General features: G+C 31.4%; 2 protein-coding genes across 2 annotated transcripts; both read left to right on the top strand.

The window, feature by feature from the left end:
• Positions 1-5,740: 5,740 nt before the first annotated feature.
• LOC123292552 (odorant receptor 49b-like) lies at positions 5,741-9,420 on the top strand. Its single transcript, XM_044873264.1, has 6 exons — positions 5,741-5,957; positions 6,662-7,097; positions 7,958-8,057; positions 8,131-8,232; positions 8,356-8,511; positions 9,367-9,420. Exons 1-6 carry the CDS (start codon positions 5,741-5,743, stop codon positions 9,418-9,420), a joined length of 1,065 nt encoding a protein of 354 aa, XP_044729199.1.
• A 2,700-nt stretch (positions 9,421-12,120) lies between these two features.
• LOC123292549 (odorant receptor 49b-like) lies at positions 12,121-17,461 on the top strand. The gene is made up of 7 exons (XM_044873263.1): positions 12,121-12,169; positions 13,004-13,228; positions 14,139-14,514; positions 15,576-15,675; positions 15,759-15,860; positions 17,182-17,337; positions 17,411-17,461. The coding sequence occupies exons 1-7, from the start codon at positions 12,121-12,123 to the stop codon at positions 17,459-17,461; spliced, it is 1,059 nt and encodes a 352-aa protein (XP_044729198.1).
• The last annotated feature ends 1,102 nt before the right edge of the window (positions 17,462-18,563 follow it).

Here is an 18,563-nt window from a genome sequence, read left to right as displayed (position 1 = left end):
CACAAAATTATATACGATAGTTATATAAAAGAATTTTTGTTTGTGTTTGAATTGACACCTTTTTATATACCGGGTGAGTCGATACATATAATAGCTGTTTTTTTTTTTTTTTTTTTTTTAATTAATTAATTTATTTTATTTTTCATTTTTAATTTAAAAATATAATTTGATATTAATTAATACTAGTCATTTCAATATTACATCATCAACTGATAGGAGGTGGCTGAGGATGATCCTTCTCCAGGCCCTTCTCGGAGGGGTCTGGATAACCCTCCTCTTTATCCTGCTGTCCCCGCAAATATAGATAAGATACCCATCCCACCCAGTGAACATATCCCCCCCAAAGAAAAATCCATTTATAAATACGCGGCCAACTCATTGGGGCCTTTTAAAATATTTGTAGAGTCTAAAGAACAAAATTTGGGTAGATTACACCCATTAGCAGTTGGGCGTATATTATTTAATAATAATATACCAGACATAATAAAGGTTGATAATTTGGGACGCAATAGGATTTGCGTCCAATTTAAATCTCGAACATCCGCAAACCAATTCCTCGACAATCCCGTGCTAAAAAAAGAAAACCTTCGCGCATATGTCCCCACCCATTGTGTCACTCGAGTGGGTATTGTTAAAGATATCGACGAGAATATTGATGAACAAACATTACTTGATCATATTAAGAACAATAAAAATTCTAACACCTTAAAAGTTCACCGTATGTCAAGAAAAATTATATCTTCCGAAGGCGAAATTTCCTATAAACCATCGACCACTATCCAAGTTACCTTTGAAGGCACAATCCTCCCTGATTATATCACCCTGTTTTACTGCTCCCGTCCTGTAGAAATGTACACTTTTCCCGTTACCCAATGTTATAATTGTTGTCGATTTGGACACATCACAAAAAATTGTAAGAGTTCCCCACGTTGTGCCAAATGTTCCAGTCCCCACAAATCCGCCGACTGTACAACTGATCCCTCTCTACCCAAAGTGTGCATTAGTTGCAACGGAGACCATTCGGCCACTTACAAAAATTGTCCAGAATACAAAAGGCAACTTGCAATTAAACAAATAATGGCTTCAAATGGCCTAACTTACTTCGAAGCCAGTGGTCAAGTCCCAAAAATTTTAAGCAGCGCCACCCCCTCCAATTCAATCAATGTCTCTTCAAGACCTCAACAATTTCCCTTGCTATCGAATGACACATCTCCGATCGCCACGAATAAATCTACAATCCGACGGACGTATTCCAAAGCTGCTAACACGACATCTGCCGCTCCTATCCTCAAGAGACGTAAAGAAGCATCCCCACCTACAAGCCCTATTGCGGCCCAAATTAACAACCTTCTGAGTAGCCCCAATGGTAGGTCCAATTCACCCATAGCTTATAATTTTCCATCATCCTCTACTTCTAATATACCCTCCCCCAATAATCCATTCTTTGCTACACAAAGAGCTCAAACTGCTCCAATGGAACATCCGCAGTCTCAATCAAAATAAACCCAATTTAGCCCTTATTTTATTTTGTTATCCCATTGATGTTGTATTGCTTAGTGAAACTTGGTTGAAACCTAATTTACCATCAAAATTTCGTGGATATCAAATTTTCCGAAATGATAGATATGATGGTTATGGTGGCACTGCGATTCTTGTAAGGAGGGGTGTTCCGGCTCGGTCCATTCCGATTGATTCGGATAACCCTTTCTTCCAGGTAATCGCGGTGAGAGTTGCTGGCATATCTATAGTTTCCATTTATAATAATTCATCTCAAAATATTTTATCCTCTGAAGAACTCAACCTGTTGTTTCAGAATGTTCCCGAACCTATAATAATTGCCGGTGATCTAAATTACCATCATCCTCTATGGGGCTGCGCTACATCTGATAGGGGAGGTGATATTTTGACGGAATTCATGGATTCCAAAAATTTGGTTTGCATGAATGACGGATCGCCGACAACTATTCCTTCACCTCAACAAAGATCATCTGCTATTGACATTACCTTTTGCTCCCCTCACCTTAGTTTAATTTCCTATTGGAATATCCTAAATGATAGCTATGGTAGCGATCATTTTCCTATCTTAATAACCATAAATCATCAACACAATCTTCACCTACCCAAACACTTTCCGCGAAGACAGTGCGAGAGGGCAGATTGGGATTTGTACTCTCGTACTGTTGACGCTTCCCTTCCATCCTACACATCTGAAATTAATCCCTTGGAATGGTATTCAGTTTTTCACCAAACTATTACTTCTGCTGGTGATCAGGCCATTCCATATTCCAAACCTCCTAAAAAACCTATTTCTCCCACACCCTGGTGGGATAACGAATGCAAAAATCAAGCTCAAGCAAGGAAGGAGGCCTTGAAATCTCTTAAGGATAATTTTACCCCGGAGAGATTCTTCACTTTTAGAAGGCTCCAAGCATTAACCAGGCGTCTATTTAAAGAGAAAAAGCGAAATTCCTGGAAGATTTTCTGTGAAAGTCTTTCCAGGAACACGCCTATCAAAGAGATCTGGAATAAGGTCAAGATCTATAGAAGGGCAATAAACCCATATCCCCCTACTCCTGATAATCAAACCTGGCCCCTAGTCTTTCTACAAAACTTAACTCCGGATTTTGTTCCAATCCCTATAGAAATCCCGTTGATCCAGAACGATCATCCATTGGATTGTCCGTTTGAAACCTATGAATTAGAGGAAGTCTTGTCTGGTCTGGTGGATGCGTCCCCTGGTCCAGATAATATTTCTTATAGCATGTTGAAAAACATATCTGACAACGCCAAAACATCATTTTTGTCAGCACTAAATCAACTGTTTATGCATTCATCTGTTCCAAACGAATGGAGACACACAATGATCGTTCCAATCCTGAAACCTAATAAAGATCCTAATACACATGAATCCTATCGACCAATTGCGTTAGCTTCGTGTGTATCGAAAGTTATGGAACACCTGGTAAAAAACAGGTTAGAGTGGTGGTGCGAATACAACAACATAATCCCACCGTACTCACGAGTCTTTCGTAAGAAATCCTCTACTCTTGATACCCTGTCTATACTCATGACCGATGTTCAGATTGCTCTCTCCGAAAATGGATACCTGGTTTGTTGCTTTATAGACGTGAAAGGAGCATTTGACAATGTTGATATTAACACCTTAATCAACATCCTCACGTCTTTGTCTGCTCCTCCTAGACTAATATCGTTCATTTATAACTTTCTGAAAGCTCGTTATCTCACTGTAAAGTACCAAAATCATTTATCTGGCCCTAGAACTGCATTCTTAGGCTTGCCGCAGGGTGCAGTTTTAAGTCCCCTCCTTTTCAATATCTACACCACTGGTCTACAAATCGTAAATCAGCCTCCTATCCAGCTCCTGCAATACGCAGATGATTTTGTTCTTTATACGTCATCCCTACAAACAGCTATAGATAATGTTTCAAATGCTTTGTCCACATTACAAAATCATTTATTATCTATCAATTTGGAAATATCACCTACAAAAAGTTCAGCTATCGTTTTCACTAGGCATAGGTGCAATGTTGAATCCATTCCTTTTCTCAATTCATTTATCACCTGTCAAGCATCCTCAAAATTCCTAGGAGTCATTTTTGATGAAAAACTTTAATGGAGTTCACATGTTGACCATGTTGTAAGTAAATGTACTCCACGAATCAACATCCTTCGTGCTCTCACCAAAGTTTGGTGGGGAGCCGACCAAAGTACATTGCTTACAATATATAAGCAGACTATTCGGAGTTTCATCGATTATGGCTCCTTTCTTTTATGCCCATTATCTAACTCACGATCTTCAAAGCTAGATAAAGTCCAATTCCAATCCTTACGCATTGCCCTTGGACAAATGCGTTCCTGCCCCACTAATTCCCTACTAATTGAGGCAGCGGATGCCCCATTAATCGTCCGTCGTCTGTATTTAGCAAAAAAATATTTCCTAAACCAATATTCTTCCTTATCCCACCCTTTAATTCCTAAACTTATCCAGTTTAACAACCTATGTCTAAACTCCCCCTATTGGAGAAACAAAGAACTTCCATTCCTTGTGGTGGCTTATCGTGTCTTTGCGATAATTCCCATTTACCAATCGCTGTCTCCACCCTTTTTCTCCTTTGAGTTTCTATCCCGGTACACAAAAATCCCGGTGTTTATTGATTGTGGGCTTGGCAAGAAGGATGCTGTTTATGGTTCATTTTTTGTCAATTCCACATTTAATAATTACCTCAACGCCATTCTCCCTAATTTTACCTACATCTTTACAGACGCCTCCAAGTTAACTGCAGATTCACGTGTGGGAGTTGCATTTCATTGTACTACCAACGCACATTCTGCTTCTTTTGGTATATCTGAATTTTTTTCCATCTTTACAGCAGAATGTGTCGCTATTTTAGAAGCTCTCTCATACGTGGAGTCGAATAACATAAAAAAAGCAGCTATTGTATCGGACTCACTGAGCTCACTTTCCCTTCTAAAACAAAATTCCATCTCTTCTAAAACTCCATCTATTATAGTATTGATTAAAAACACCGTACTTAATCTAATTCAAAATCGTTTCTCCGTTGCCTTTGTGTGGTGTCCATCACACATTGGTATACGTGGGAACGAGTTTGTTGATATGTTGGCTAGGGATGCAGTTCAAAATGGTGTACATGACAGCTCACCACCACCAGCACAAGATCTCTGGGCTGTCTGTAAGAAGTCTATGTTGAATGATTGGAACCGAATATGGAGCACATCGACAAAAGGGCGCAAATTGTTTGACCTGCAGCCCACACCAGCACTCCAAACATGGTTCCATGAATGGGATGTGGGCAGGAAAAATATCACAATAATTGGTCGCCTAAGAACGGGGCACAACAGTTTACCCGCCCATCTACAAAAAATACATATTGTTCCAAACGCTAATTGTAGATGTGGCTTTCACTATTGTGACATAAATCATATCACCTTCGCCTGCCCACTCTATAATCAACATAGACCTATACTTCTAAGCTCCTTAGCCCGTATGGGTGTTTTTGGTCCTTATTATATGCCCCATCTCCTATCCTTAAACAATTTTGAAATCCTCTCTGCAATTTGCACATTCCTTAACAAGACCCAACTCCCAATTTAAACACAAACAATTAATTTCTAAACATTCCGACTGTAATGCCACCATAACATTTCTCTATTGTAAACATTTCCGCGGCCCCCAACCTATGTTTTTATTGTCATCTACCTTTGTTTAAAGTCTCGACGGGTCCCGACGACGAAAATCCTTCTAATTCCTTATGTGTCCTCGTTTAACAATTTATAAGTATAAAATAAGAATTGCGCATTTTTTTTACATCACCCTTTTTTTTTTAAAAACTTTTTTCGCCTTTTTTTTTTTTGTGTCATAACTTGAAACCAATCTGTCCTAAACTTTATGAATTAATGCAGTACTTTATTTTATTGTTTTTTTTTTAGGACTACCGAAAATAATTTTCTTTTTGTTTTAATGTATGTATTTTTTATTTTTTTATGCATTGTAAATTAAATGTACCATTGTTAATGGCTGTATAGCAGTAGCTAAAGCCAGTTTTAAATAAAAAAAAAAAAAATCATTTTTAGGATAACTTTAACATTATCTTAAAAAAATTTATTTTCTTTGGTAATTGGTCTTTATCCAAAAACTGAAAATATGAAAGAAAATATAAAAAAATTAAATGTATTAGAATTTAATGTAAAAGTATTAAAAATGATGAACTTATGGCCAGAGGATAATATTGCAAATAATTGGCGTTCATGGCCTTTTATACGTTATTATATATTCATGATGTCATTATGGCTTAGTGGTTTACCAATTACGTTTGACATGATCTATCAATTAACTGGCAATATGGAAGAATTGATTGGTATAACGGAAAATTTGGTTGCATTAGCTGCTGCTGCTGGAATGTATTATATGTCTGGATGTTTTATGAAAAATCAACATCAAATGAAAAATTTAGTGAATTATTTAAAAAATTTTAATAAATATGGTAAGTAAATAATTGGGGCTTCCAGAATTATCAAGCTGCTCACAAAAAATTATCCGGTTATTATTGACTTAGATAAAAGGTGCTCGTATCCAGGACTAAATACAGTGAATAAGCTAGAAAAAAGGGTTGATAGTGAAAAAGTTGGGAAACAACACCAATTTTAGTGTAACTTTTTGTAACGTGTTTATGGGAACCCATATGTAGCCAAAATTTTTTGAAATGCTCATTTTGGCTTAAAATTGTCATCTAGTAGGTATTTTTTTCGAATTCTGCCAAGTATTCCGAAAATCATTCCATTTTTGACCAAGAATTTGGCACAAAAAACAGTCACATATAGTTATTTTGGGAGAACAAAATATTGAATTTGGAAATACTAAATTTTGAAGACGTGGCAACATCTGTGTAACCTGACATCGGATTCTTATTCAGCGCCCAAATACCGACTAGGTGACAATTTGTTCCCGCTGGGGCCCTATACCAGTCTATGACCAGTCTATTAAGTTGGTAGAATGTTTCTTGGGGTCCTATAAACACGTTACAAAAAGTTTCATTAAAATCGGTGATTATTAATTGTACTATTCAGGCAAGAAAATTAAACTAGAAAGTGTTTGTTTACGCGCGCTACTTTTTCTTTAAAGGTAAACGTGATTTTGTAAACGATACAGAAGAACGTGTCGTATTATATGGTAAAATATTTTTAATATATGGTATTGTTGGTAATTTATGTTATGCAAGTATACCATTATACCAAAAAAACGATTGTGAATTTTTGAAAGCAAAATTACATTCAACAAATATGATATGTGGTTTAATAACACGTACACGTTTACCATTCGATATCGAACAATATCATTTAACGAACGTAATGTTTTGTTTACAATTATACACGTGTATGGTTATTACAATGGTTGTACTATCGATAACAATATTCTTATGTGCAATATTAATACATTTGGTAGCAGAGATAACGAATTTAAAAGAAATGATTTTAAATGTATGCGAAGAGAATATTAGTGATATGGAGATGAGAAAACGTTTGAATTTTTGTATTGATTATCATACTACAATTATTGAGTAAGTAAAAACCCCCGATAAATGCGATTTATTTCTTGTAAACCGATTTTTGGAAACTTGCTATAAAATGTTCTCAATCGAGTCGGTTCGGCCGTTTAGGGGCTACGATGCCACTGAGAAGCACACAGATTCATACAGATAAAGACTTTAAACTTATAACACTCCTTCTTAAATCGATATCAAAGTGATGGTCAAGGACATCAGATGAGATGAAAAGGATACTTAGAGAGATGTTATTTTTGCGACAAATTTTTTAATTGAAATTGAAATATTTGAGTTGGCTTTGTTCTTTTGAATTATAGTTTTGAATTACCTAATTATTTTATCATTTCACTTTTTGAAATGAATTGAACCAGGTTTATTTGACCATTCATTTCCAAAGTAATTATTTATACGTCACGCCTTTTCCAAACTGAATCGATTTTGAAGATCATCGCCAATTTTTATCTGTAGCCTGTCTGTCGTCTGTCTGTCTGTGTGTCATCACGATTACTAAAAAACGAAAAGAAATATCAAGCTGAAATGTTTATAGCGTGCTTAGGACCTAAAAAAGTTAGCTCGAGTTCGTAAATGAGCAACATAGGTCAATTAAGTCTTGAGTTCGTAGGACCCATCTTGTAAACCGTTAGAGATAGAACAAAAGTTTAAATGTTCCTTATAAAAAAATAAACAACTTTTGTTTGAAATATTTTTTCGTAAACATCACTGTTTACTCACGAGGGCACACATGAATTTATCAGTTATGTATGTGTGACATGTATGTATATGTGTAATGTGATAGAGTAATCAACACTGTCTATACATGGTATTTCAACAATTAACTCAGTCAATTGTTTGTTTTCACTTGTTTATATTTTTAGATTTGCCTTTTTAATGAGAGACGCATTTAGTAGTATGATGTTAGTTCATATGACATTAACATCTTTTGCGTTGAGTGTACTGGGATTTGAAATATTAATGGTGGGTATACTTTATCCTGGTATTCAAATCCTTTGAGCCATTCAAAAATTTTTACAAAATATTTATTCATTAGGTAAAAACTATTGCCGATTCTATAAGATTTGCAATGCATTTAGGTGGTTGGATTTTTATTATTGCTATGACATGTTATTTTGGACAAAAATTACATGATGAGGTAAGACATAGTGTAAAGAGTTCAAGATCATTACTGTTTAACCAGAAAATCGTTCGAGACCGTTGGAGATGGTCCTCGTAGGTACTACCTTAATTTTGAGCGCCTATATTATGTATTTTGTAGAGTATTGATGTTGCCGATAAAATGTATTCAACTGCTTGGTATTCATGCAGTCCAAAATTACGTAAAGATATACTTTTTTTAATGATGCGAGCACAACGACCTTTGACATTGAATGCAGCGTTCATCGGTCATATGTCATTAGAAGCATTACTCGGTGTAAGTATTTACTTAAATTAAAATATGGAGACATCATTATGTCAATTCAGATGATTTTAGATTAAATACAATGATAATATTTTTTAAACACTATAGCAAAAGACATTATAAATTATCATATCCTGTCCTTAATAATTTTAAATTATTTTATTTAATTTTTGTCTCTTTTAAGTTAAGAAAAAAAAAACTGTTTTATAAATTTTGCACTATAAGAAATTAATTGGTATATTAAGCTATGTTCCCCCTTTCTGGTATTCATATCGGTTTTTGTATAGCCATGTAATCGCTTGTTTCTACTTATTCTTATTTCTTATTATCACTTCCTCTCTTCCTTGGCTAAAATGGGCTTCTTATCCGGTTCTGCTAACTTAAATATAAACTATATCAGTTAATATCGTGTTTCGGAAAGCTTCCAGTTTCTTGAGCAGTCGCAGATTATAGCATCCAATCTTGTCTTGCACAATTAAAGAAAGAAAAGATTTTGATTGATTTTCTGGTATATTTCCAAGCAACATTAATTCGAACTTACCATTCTCTATCAAAAACTGTAACTATTATTTTGCATAAGGCTTATGATTCAATTAAATTAAACATGAAAAGGGGTTGCACGTTCTCGATAACAGCTCAAGGTTTCGTTGGGACGTCCTTGAACGCTTTTGATTTTTGGAGCTTTACGCTATAGGAATAACACCAATCAGAATATATAAAACTAAGTAACAAAGAAAATTTAAAGCAGTTAATATGTATACCCGTAATCGACATTCCTTAATAGACGACATGTCAAACAGTATATTAGTCAATTAACCTTTGTGTTATAAGTATAACAAAAGTTTAATTGATACCTATTTGTTGTAGGTTCTAAGTTCAGCATACTCATATTTTACACTTTTGCTTAATATGAAATCATAAAGATAGTCTATGCAGTTAACTGGAGTAATTATTAACAAGAAATATTTCTTAAAACACGAAATATTAAGTGGTAGCATCCATTATTATGTATATTTTAAATTCATTCAATATTATTTTTAGGTCTGTAGTCAAGAAAAAGGATCTACTAGTAATACTTTAAGGTAGTACTATCGGTAATAGACTTTGCATTCAGAATTTAATGAAACTTGGCATAGTTGTCCATTATTATATCATAATTAACCAGTTAAATATATTTAGGGGCCCTCAGAGAACAGAAAAAAAGATATTTTAAATATATTTTAACATTGATCCTCATGAGAAATCATAGATTTTATTTTATTTCACAAAATTGGACGTTCAGATTTTCAGTTCTCTGAAGGCCCTTAAAAATTTATCTGGTTAATTATGATATAATAATGAACAACTATACCAAGTTTCATTAAATTCTGAATGCAAAGTCTATTACCGATAGTACTACCTTAAGTAGATAGCTTACTGTCTTATTATAGCTATACCATTTAATGATCTGTTAAAAATCGAGTATTTAAGGAGGTCCCCAACAAAATGATTGTATGAAGACATTTAAGATTTACGTTTTAAATTTGGAGGTTGGATTCTGTTAGAACTTAGAAAATTTGACGAAAATCACGAGTAAAATTTTTCGATCTACCTTAGTTTTTGAAATATTGATGTCAAAAAATTAGTAGAAAATCACTTCTAGAAGAAATAAAAACACAAATGCCATTCATTTCATCACTTTAAATGTATTTTATGGAAAAACAAGTGCCGCTTGTTATAATTTTCTTAATAGGCAAATATTTTTTATGCTTTTAACTAATGAATATTCGTTTTCTAAATTAATTTTAAGCAAATTTGTCTTGTTCCATAAAAGCCATTAAAAACACATGATTAAACTGAATCCTAAACAGTTATTTTTATGAAAAAATTTATGTTAAATAAATGGTGAACTAGAACAAATTAAAATTAGTGATATTACATTTCCTCGTCATTAGATATTATTACTTTAAGTACTTAAGAATTAATTTGTATTTCCTTTTATTAAAAGTTTTCAACATTTAAGTTTAATGACTACATAAAATTTACTTATTTCAACAAAATATTGCATAATTAAATAATTTACCTAATAAAATGTTTTAATAATGTTTTATTCATAAAATTAATTCTATGTATAGTTTTCGAAATGTAAAATGTGACAAATATTAAAATAAAAATTTTGAGCAAACCTATTTGTATTATTTAGCTTTAAAATATCATATTTATCTTTCACATTGATTTATAAAAAGCAAACGCTTTGGTCCGGTCATTCAGAATTCTTTCCTACCTTTAATAAGAAGAAAAATTCAGCCCTCGTAAAATTTAAAAACATTGCCTGTTCAAGTACCATCATCATCAAGCAACATAGTTATTCAATCAAAAAACATATTTCTTAAAGTTAAATGGATATTTCAATAATACCGACCAAAATATATTACTTTGACAACAATCGAAATTACTGAAAATAGATAAAAATAAATCTGAAAAATAATCAAGTAATTTTTATTTCTACGGAATGAGGGAATAGTCCATGAATATATAATGAAAAATAACCAAACTAATCCTATGAAACCGATCCTATTATTTATTTATCAAAATTTCAGTATAAATATGATGGAACCGCAAATAAAATATACACAATTTGATATATTTGGAAATAGTTATTCCTGAAGATCTTTGTTTTGAAGTGAATGAAAATTAGGTTTAAGGATTCCGTTATATAGATACATAGATACATACCAAGCTAATAAAAGCGTGTTAATAAAGACACACTTTCTATTCAAGAATTTTTGAGATCAATACCTGAGTAACCTTTTATTTTAACAACTATACAAATTCACAAAATTCAATTTTTGTAAATATTTTTTTATAAAATTACTTTAAGAAATAAGATTATCAGAGGATATATTATTGTATAATTAATTTTCTACAACTTAACTAATTACCAAAATTTTCAGTATCTCAATATTTATAGAAAAAGATTTATTTTTGGAACCTCTCTTCTAACACTTTAATTTCGTGAACGAAAAATTCGAACGCACATTCGCATGCAATGTATTAACACAAAAGCGGTGTTAATACATTGCCCTGACTGAAATGATGCGTAAAGAAATGTTGAAAAATAAGACTTGAATTTTCGGACCTATAACAAAAACTTTCCTACGAGAACATAAAATAAATAGAAAATTCTACCTAAATAATTCTACAATAAATATTTTTTCTCATAGTTAAATATTCCGTTTATTTTTACTTACAAAACTCAAAGTAAAAATAAAATAAATTTTTAATTAATATTGCATCGTTAAGATTTATTTAAATAATATATAACATATTTCTTTTATAACTGATATTAAAAATTAATATGCAAATAATAGGGTATATAATAAAAATAAATCATTGTAGATAGTTATTTATTATATATTGATTGAAGCAATAATAATTATAATAAACAATAAACTACAGATATATTATTATAATTATATGTAATTACAAACAAAAATGGAATTAAAAAAATTTCAATTATTAACATTTAATGTATTTATATTAAAAGTACTATGTTTATGGCCGAATTCAGATCAATTTACTAAAAAAAATAATAATCAATCAACATTCGCAATTAAAAATTATATATATTTATTAATTATAATGCCGTCATTAATACGTATATTTGTTGATTTTATACTGCAAATTTTAGGTGAATTCTTTTTTTACTTTTTGTTTACTTTTAATCATGTATACGATATTTACATGGTCTCTCGATTATAATTAACAATTTTAATATGATACATACAGTGTAAACTAAATATTGACAAATATCTTGTCTAGTAATCTTAATTAAAGAGAATTGAAAAAAATACACTCAAACCAGGACTCGATTTTTGCTACATGTGACCTTGAATATCAAAAGACACTGACACGTGGCCATATGTGACCTTTCAGACAACATTTGTACTATCAAAATAAAGATTATTAAAAGTATTCAGCTTATTCCGTTGTTCGATTTCGAGGTGCAGCCCTGAGATGATTGGGCTAGATATCTTAAATTGAAATTTTTAAAATGGTTGCTCTCTTAATGATTAACAAAACAAAATTAAATAAATATTCTGAAACTTCAAATTTAGTTTTTTACTGATGTGTGAAATTCGATAATTAATCGCTAATGTTCGATTTTTGGGTCATATTATTAGAAAAAAGTGCCAAGAATATGATATCCTTAAAGGAAAACTTTTTGGATCTTTGGCGAGAGGAAGAAAACATCAAAGTTATCTTAACAGCTTTAAATTAAAAATGTCAAATATTATCTTCATCTCGCCAACGACATGGACGGGCGGAATGCCATAATCACCAACGTTTGTTAATCAAACATGGTACCTAATTGGTTGATTGAATGTTCGATTAGATTACTGTATCTTTATATTATTCTGCCATAAGTCATAGAGTACTGTCGAACACGATTACGTCTATTTATCAATTAGTGACGACTGCCAGATCTTTTAACTACAAAAATTAGTTTTAATTTAATTTGCAGGTGATTTGAATTATGCATCAGATATAACAGAAAATTTAATAGCATTAATTGATATAACTGGTATGATTTATATGTTTTTATGTTTTAATGGTAAACAAATTGAAATGCATAACATCGTTATACAATTACATCAATTCCAAATTTATGGTGATCGTCAATTTGTAGTGGATACAGAACGTAAAGCCGCTTTACTTACGAAAATATTTTTTATATACGGCGTTTTAGGTATAAATTAATGAAATATTTATTTAGTGTTTCAATAATTAGTATTATAATTAAACAAGTGAAAACAACAATTGACTGAATTAATTGTTGAAATACCATGTACAGACAGTGTTGATTACTCTATCACATTACACATTTACCTATACATGTCACACATACATAACTGATAACCACATATTAATACATTATTTAAATTTGCATCTAATGAGTAAACAGCAATGTTTATAAAAAAATGTTAGAAACAAAAGTTGTTTAATTTTTGATAAGGAACAATTTTTATATTTAAACTTTTTTTCTATCTCTAACGGTTTACAAAATGGGTCCTACGGACCCAAGACTTAATTAACCTTTGTTGTTCATATACGAACTCTACCTCACTTTTTACGTCTTGAGTGCGCTGTAAAAATTTCCGCTTGATATATTTTTTCGTTTTTGAGTTATCGTGTTCACAGACGGGCGGACGGACAACCGATACCTATACCAAAATTTTGTTCATAGTATCAATATTTTTAAGCGTTACAAACTTGGGACTAAACTTAGTATACCTTAGTATATTTCATATACATGGTATAAAAAGTGACAAAAAGCAAGGATATACATGGAACTAAATAGAAAATATAAATCGATTTATCTCAAAAATGTTATCGATAAATATACTTGAAACTATTACCAGTTAATAATTATTTAAACTTTAAACAGAATTTCAAAAATTTTTCAATTTTCTATTAAAATTATTTAAAATTTAGCTGTTTCCCTATGAACCGCACATAGCAAAACAGGTTGGTGAATGAATGTCCTTAAAATAGTTGAATTCCTTAAGACAATTACTTGAATATCCTTCTCTGAATTGATGCTTGTTTCCCAATTTTCAAACCCTTGATGATGAACAATGAAATTTGACTTGTTAAAGGCAATGTAGCATACGCTGTCCTACCCTTATACCAAATGGACTCATGTATGGAACGTGTTGCCATATTAAAATCAGCAAATAAAACAACAAATGGTATTCATTGTGGTATAATAACACGTGCACGTTATCCTAAATTTGAGCATGCTGACGTTACACCATGGTTTGAATTGAAAGCATTTGAACAGTTTTTTGTATGTTTACTGGTATCAACGAATGTATTAATGATAACAATGTTTTTATGCTCAATATTAATGCATATTGTACAAGAAATAAAGAATTTTAAATTATTATTACGAAATACGTTAACTGAATCAAATGCACCAAATATTCATGCCCAATTAATGCATTGTATTCGATATCATATTGATATTATTCAGTAAGTATGAAAATTTTTTTATCAGAAAACTCGCTTGACCCATGCGTAAATTTCAAACAACTGTATCTCAGCGAAAAATTATCGAATATGGACCAACAATCGCTCATTTGAAAACTTGTGCTCTTTAGTTTTGGAAACAATTACTCAAACAATTTGAATTTTTATCACCGCTTGCCGCTTTGCACGGAGGGTTGAAAAGATGAGAAATGTTTTATCTAAATTTTATATGAACTTTATATGAGCGTACGAATGTTTTACAAATTTGTTAAGACCACTCGAAAGCTTGTTTATTTTTCTTGAGCTATAAAAAATTCCTGTGCGAGCTTTTTGGACCAAAATATTTGCTTTTCTAAGCAAAATTGTCACTTTTGCATTTAAAAACTTTTCTAATTAGCACGATAAAATTTTAAATAACGCCTTTTTTTCATTGGTGAATAATCAGGTGAATAATCGTCAAAAATGTGGAAAAATTCTATTTTTTGAAATTTTTTTAAATCGAAAGGTCGGAGAGTGGTAAAATTTTTTAAAAAACAATACTACCTTAAAAGGAGGTAGTTCAAGTTTTCGAATGATACGAATTAAATTGCAATGCGATGATTATTTCAGATGATACAGGATTTTAAATGGAAAAGTACCAATTTTGGTTAGAAAGTGGATATTTGGTCCAAAAAGCTCTGACGGAAATTTTTTTATAGCTCATTTTCAAGAAAAATAAACAAGCTTTCGAGTAGTACTAACAAATTTGTTCTAAAAATAATTAAAAAAAATTTGGTACGTTTCTAAGGCGGCAAGGGATGATAATTTGATAATTTTTGAGTAATAGATAATTTTCAAAACTGGAAAGTACAAGTTTTCAAATGAGCGATTGCTAGGTTCATATTCGATGATTTTTCGCAGAAATATAGTTGTTTGAAATTTAGGTAAAATTTGGATAAAAATTTTGTTTCTTAATACTTTGGAGCAGTTTAATAGATCTTTTACCTTCATTCAGATGATCATTTTCAATCATTCACGAATAATAAAGACATTATTAAAGATTTTATTTTCAAAAATTTTGGCAGGTTCATAAATTTGGTGAATGATGCATTCAGTAAAATAATGATTGTGCATTTAACATTAACGTCGGGTGTCATTAGCGTATTAGGATTTGAAGTGTTAATGGTAATTTAATTTAAGAATAAATTAAATTCAGTTTTAATTTTTCCTAATCAATAAAATTCTAAACAAATTTTCATAAATTTCAGGTTGAAGCTAGTGGAGATAAATTACGATTTTCTGCTCATCTTTTTGGATGGATCTTATTATTATATTTAGTCTCATTTTTTGGTCAAATGCTTATAAATGAGGTATTATCGAGTGCTGAATTCCTTTTTTTGAAAGAAACGATTATAATGTATGTGTCGCCAATTCGATATATTGTATCGTTATCGTGACCGATTTAGTCGATCATGTGTCACGACTAAATATCTAGGGAATTATATACCGTCAAAAAATATTCCAACTGGATATAACTTATTCTGTGCCACAGGATATACTAACGCAATCTTTATAATTATTATTAGAGCCATATAGTTATCATATTTTAATTGCTTAATTATCATTTTACAAAATAATTTACTAAAATAAAAATTAATTAATTGAATAATTACAACAGGATATAATTAATATAAGAAAAAATATTATCTTTTTTAAATAAATGTTTTGTCTTTTCGATTTCATTCAAGTTTATTAAAATCGCACGTGCTGTTTAGTGCTATATTAAAACAGAATAAAAACATTAGCAGACAATGAGTGTTAAAATAATTTTTTAATGGGTTTCGTAGTCACTCTATGACAAAATAAACTTCTTAAGAAAGTGAAATTTACAAAAAAAAACTGCTACAGTTTATGAAAATTAAACGATATACAGTGGAACATGGTTAAGTGGGATCTGGATAAGTAGGAAACCTCCATAACTGGAACTCATGCTGAGGTCTCAACACTTTAGCACTGAATTACCTCTGTTAGTGGGACGAAGTACGTACGTTAAGCCGAGCGCTCCACAAAACTGCTACGGTTTATGAAAATTAAACGCTATACAGTGGAACATGGTCAAGTGGGGCCTGGATAAGTAAGAAACCTCTATAACTGGAACTCATGCTGAGGTCCCAACACTTTGGCACTGAATTACCTCTGTTAGTGGGACGAAGTACCTACGTTAAGCCGAGCGCTCCATCTTCTGCGCCCTCTATTTCAAAAACGATTCAACGTACAAAAAAAAGTTTCAGCTAAAATTTGTCGAGAATTTTATCCTCTACATAATAAATGTAAATACGATTAAAAGCAAAGGAAACGATATATTATAAAAAAAACTAATTTTTGAGACCTTTGACTTTGAATATCTCGCTCACTTGACCATCTGTGACTTTTGAGACAACACTTTTATAAGACAGCGAACGCGTTACCATATATGACTTATGAGACGACATTTGTCCTATCAAAATAATGGTTCGTACAAAAAGCATTTGTGAGTTTCGCTTTTTGTTTTAAGTTTAGCGTAGCAGCTATCTAAAGACTTCTTATTTTCGCTACGGAACTCTAATATATGATTGTATGAACATTTTATACCATCATAAGTAAGTATATTTGTTTATATTTATTATATCAATCAATTCTATTTATTTGAAGAGTCTAAGTGTCGCTGATTGTTTATACGATACAAATTGGTATGAATGTCCCCTTAAAGTACGTAAGGATATCTTATTCATGTTAATGCGATCACAAAAAGCATTTAAAATTAATGCTGCATCACTTGGTTCAATGTCATTGGAATCATTTTTAAAAGTAAGTGCACTTTTATCACACTAAGTCAAGGTTAATAAGTTATATCGATTTTTTTTCGCATTTCTTGTTCTAGGTAATGAGTACAGCTTACTCATATTTTACTCTTCTTTTAAAAATGAAATAAATGCTCAAGAAAATTTTGTAGAAAGAACACTTACTTCAAATTAGCATATATTATAGAAAAAGCTTATCAGCCCACTATTTCAGAGAAAATTTGGAAATTTTTTAAACAGCAAAAAAAAATAACTAAATATACTCAATTGAGAACTTATTGAGAACATTTATTTGTATATGGACGTTAGAGAAATGCGAAGTTTCACTTCTTATAGGCAGATAGCCCTTTCCAAAATGATTAAAAACCCTCGCAAAAAGCTTGACCACTGAAACTCATGTATTGTACAGATGGTTTCCAAGATTTTGGTCCAATAAATGCAGTATTGTGGCAAAAAGCACATATTTAACCAACGAAATCTATGGAAAGTCCACGTTCAAAAGGGGAGGCAAAACAACCTTGAAATGCTCCCTCCGGAACACCCATGGCATTTCATTTTTCAATAGAAGTAGATGAATCCAAGTCAAAGATTTTAATATTTGATTCAAACATATTTTCGTTTGGAAATTACCAGCTTAATACATCGTCTGAAAAGTGCCAACTCCAAGGGGAATATACTCGATATTATAATTTAAATCGATAATGTGTTGCAGGGCTAAAATTATAAAATTGGTGGTAAAAAAATTATCGCATCAGTTCCATATGCAAAAACTTATTCGCATGGCTCATGTTAAAAAATTGCGTTACTTCTGGAAACAAAATAGTGCTTATTGTAATGAAAATAAATCGTAATTTTAAATGTAAATTTTAGATAATAATAACAATAATAAACATACATTTATTTCATTTAATCATAGATGTAATTTTCTTGAATATCCATTGTCCTCCTAGAAATATCTTAATAGCCAAAAGCCTAAAAATTTTCCACTGTAGAATTTAAATCTTAGTATGTAACGGTGCATGAAATTAACATAAATATGTAGCAATTAACGCAAGGCTGCAAAAAGTTTCAGTAATTTTATTGTCTTTGTTAATATGAAGATTAAAAATTCTTAGGAATGACTCGCTCGCAGTATATCGGATCAAAAAAATGCTAAGAAGTTTTAAGTTTAGATATTCATTCCATATGTATACAAAGGTGTATCATAAAGAATGCCGCGATATACTAGAAGTT

The sequence above is a fragment of the Chrysoperla carnea genome, chromosome 2, assembly GCF_905475395.1.
Source record: "Chrysoperla carnea chromosome 2, inChrCarn1.1, whole genome shotgun sequence".
NCBI lineage: Eukaryota > Metazoa > Arthropoda > Insecta > Neuroptera > Chrysopidae > Chrysoperla > Chrysoperla carnea.
This window is presented reverse-complemented; position numbering and strand designations above follow the sequence as displayed.

What these genes read in the sequence shown, in the direction of transcription:
- LOC123292549 (XM_044873263.1), top strand. Translation starts at nt 12,121, where the DNA reads ATGCCGTCATTAATACGTATATTTGTTGATTTTATACTGCAAATTTTA. An exon ending in TATCATATTGATATTATTCA is followed by an intron (nt 14,515 to 15,575) that starts GTAAGTATGAAA and finishes AAATTTTGGCAG; the next exon opens with GTTCATAAATTTGGTGAATG. An exon ending in CATTGGAATCATTTTTAAAA is followed by an intron (nt 17,338 to 17,410) that starts GTAAGTGCACTT and finishes TTCTTGTTCTAG; the next exon opens with GTAATGAGTACAGCTTACTC.
- LOC123292552 (XM_044873264.1), top strand. Translation starts at nt 5,741, where the DNA reads ATGATGAACTTATGGCCAGAGGATAATATTGCAAATAATTGGCGTTCA. An exon ending in AATGTATTATATGTCTGGAT is followed by an intron (nt 5,958 to 6,661) that starts GTTTTATGAAAA and finishes TTTTCTTTAAAG; the next exon opens with GTAAACGTGATTTTGTAAAC. An exon ending in CATTAGAAGCATTACTCGGT is followed by an intron (nt 8,512 to 9,366) that starts GTAAGTATTTAC and finishes TATTTGTTGTAG; the next exon opens with GTTCTAAGTTCAGCATACTC.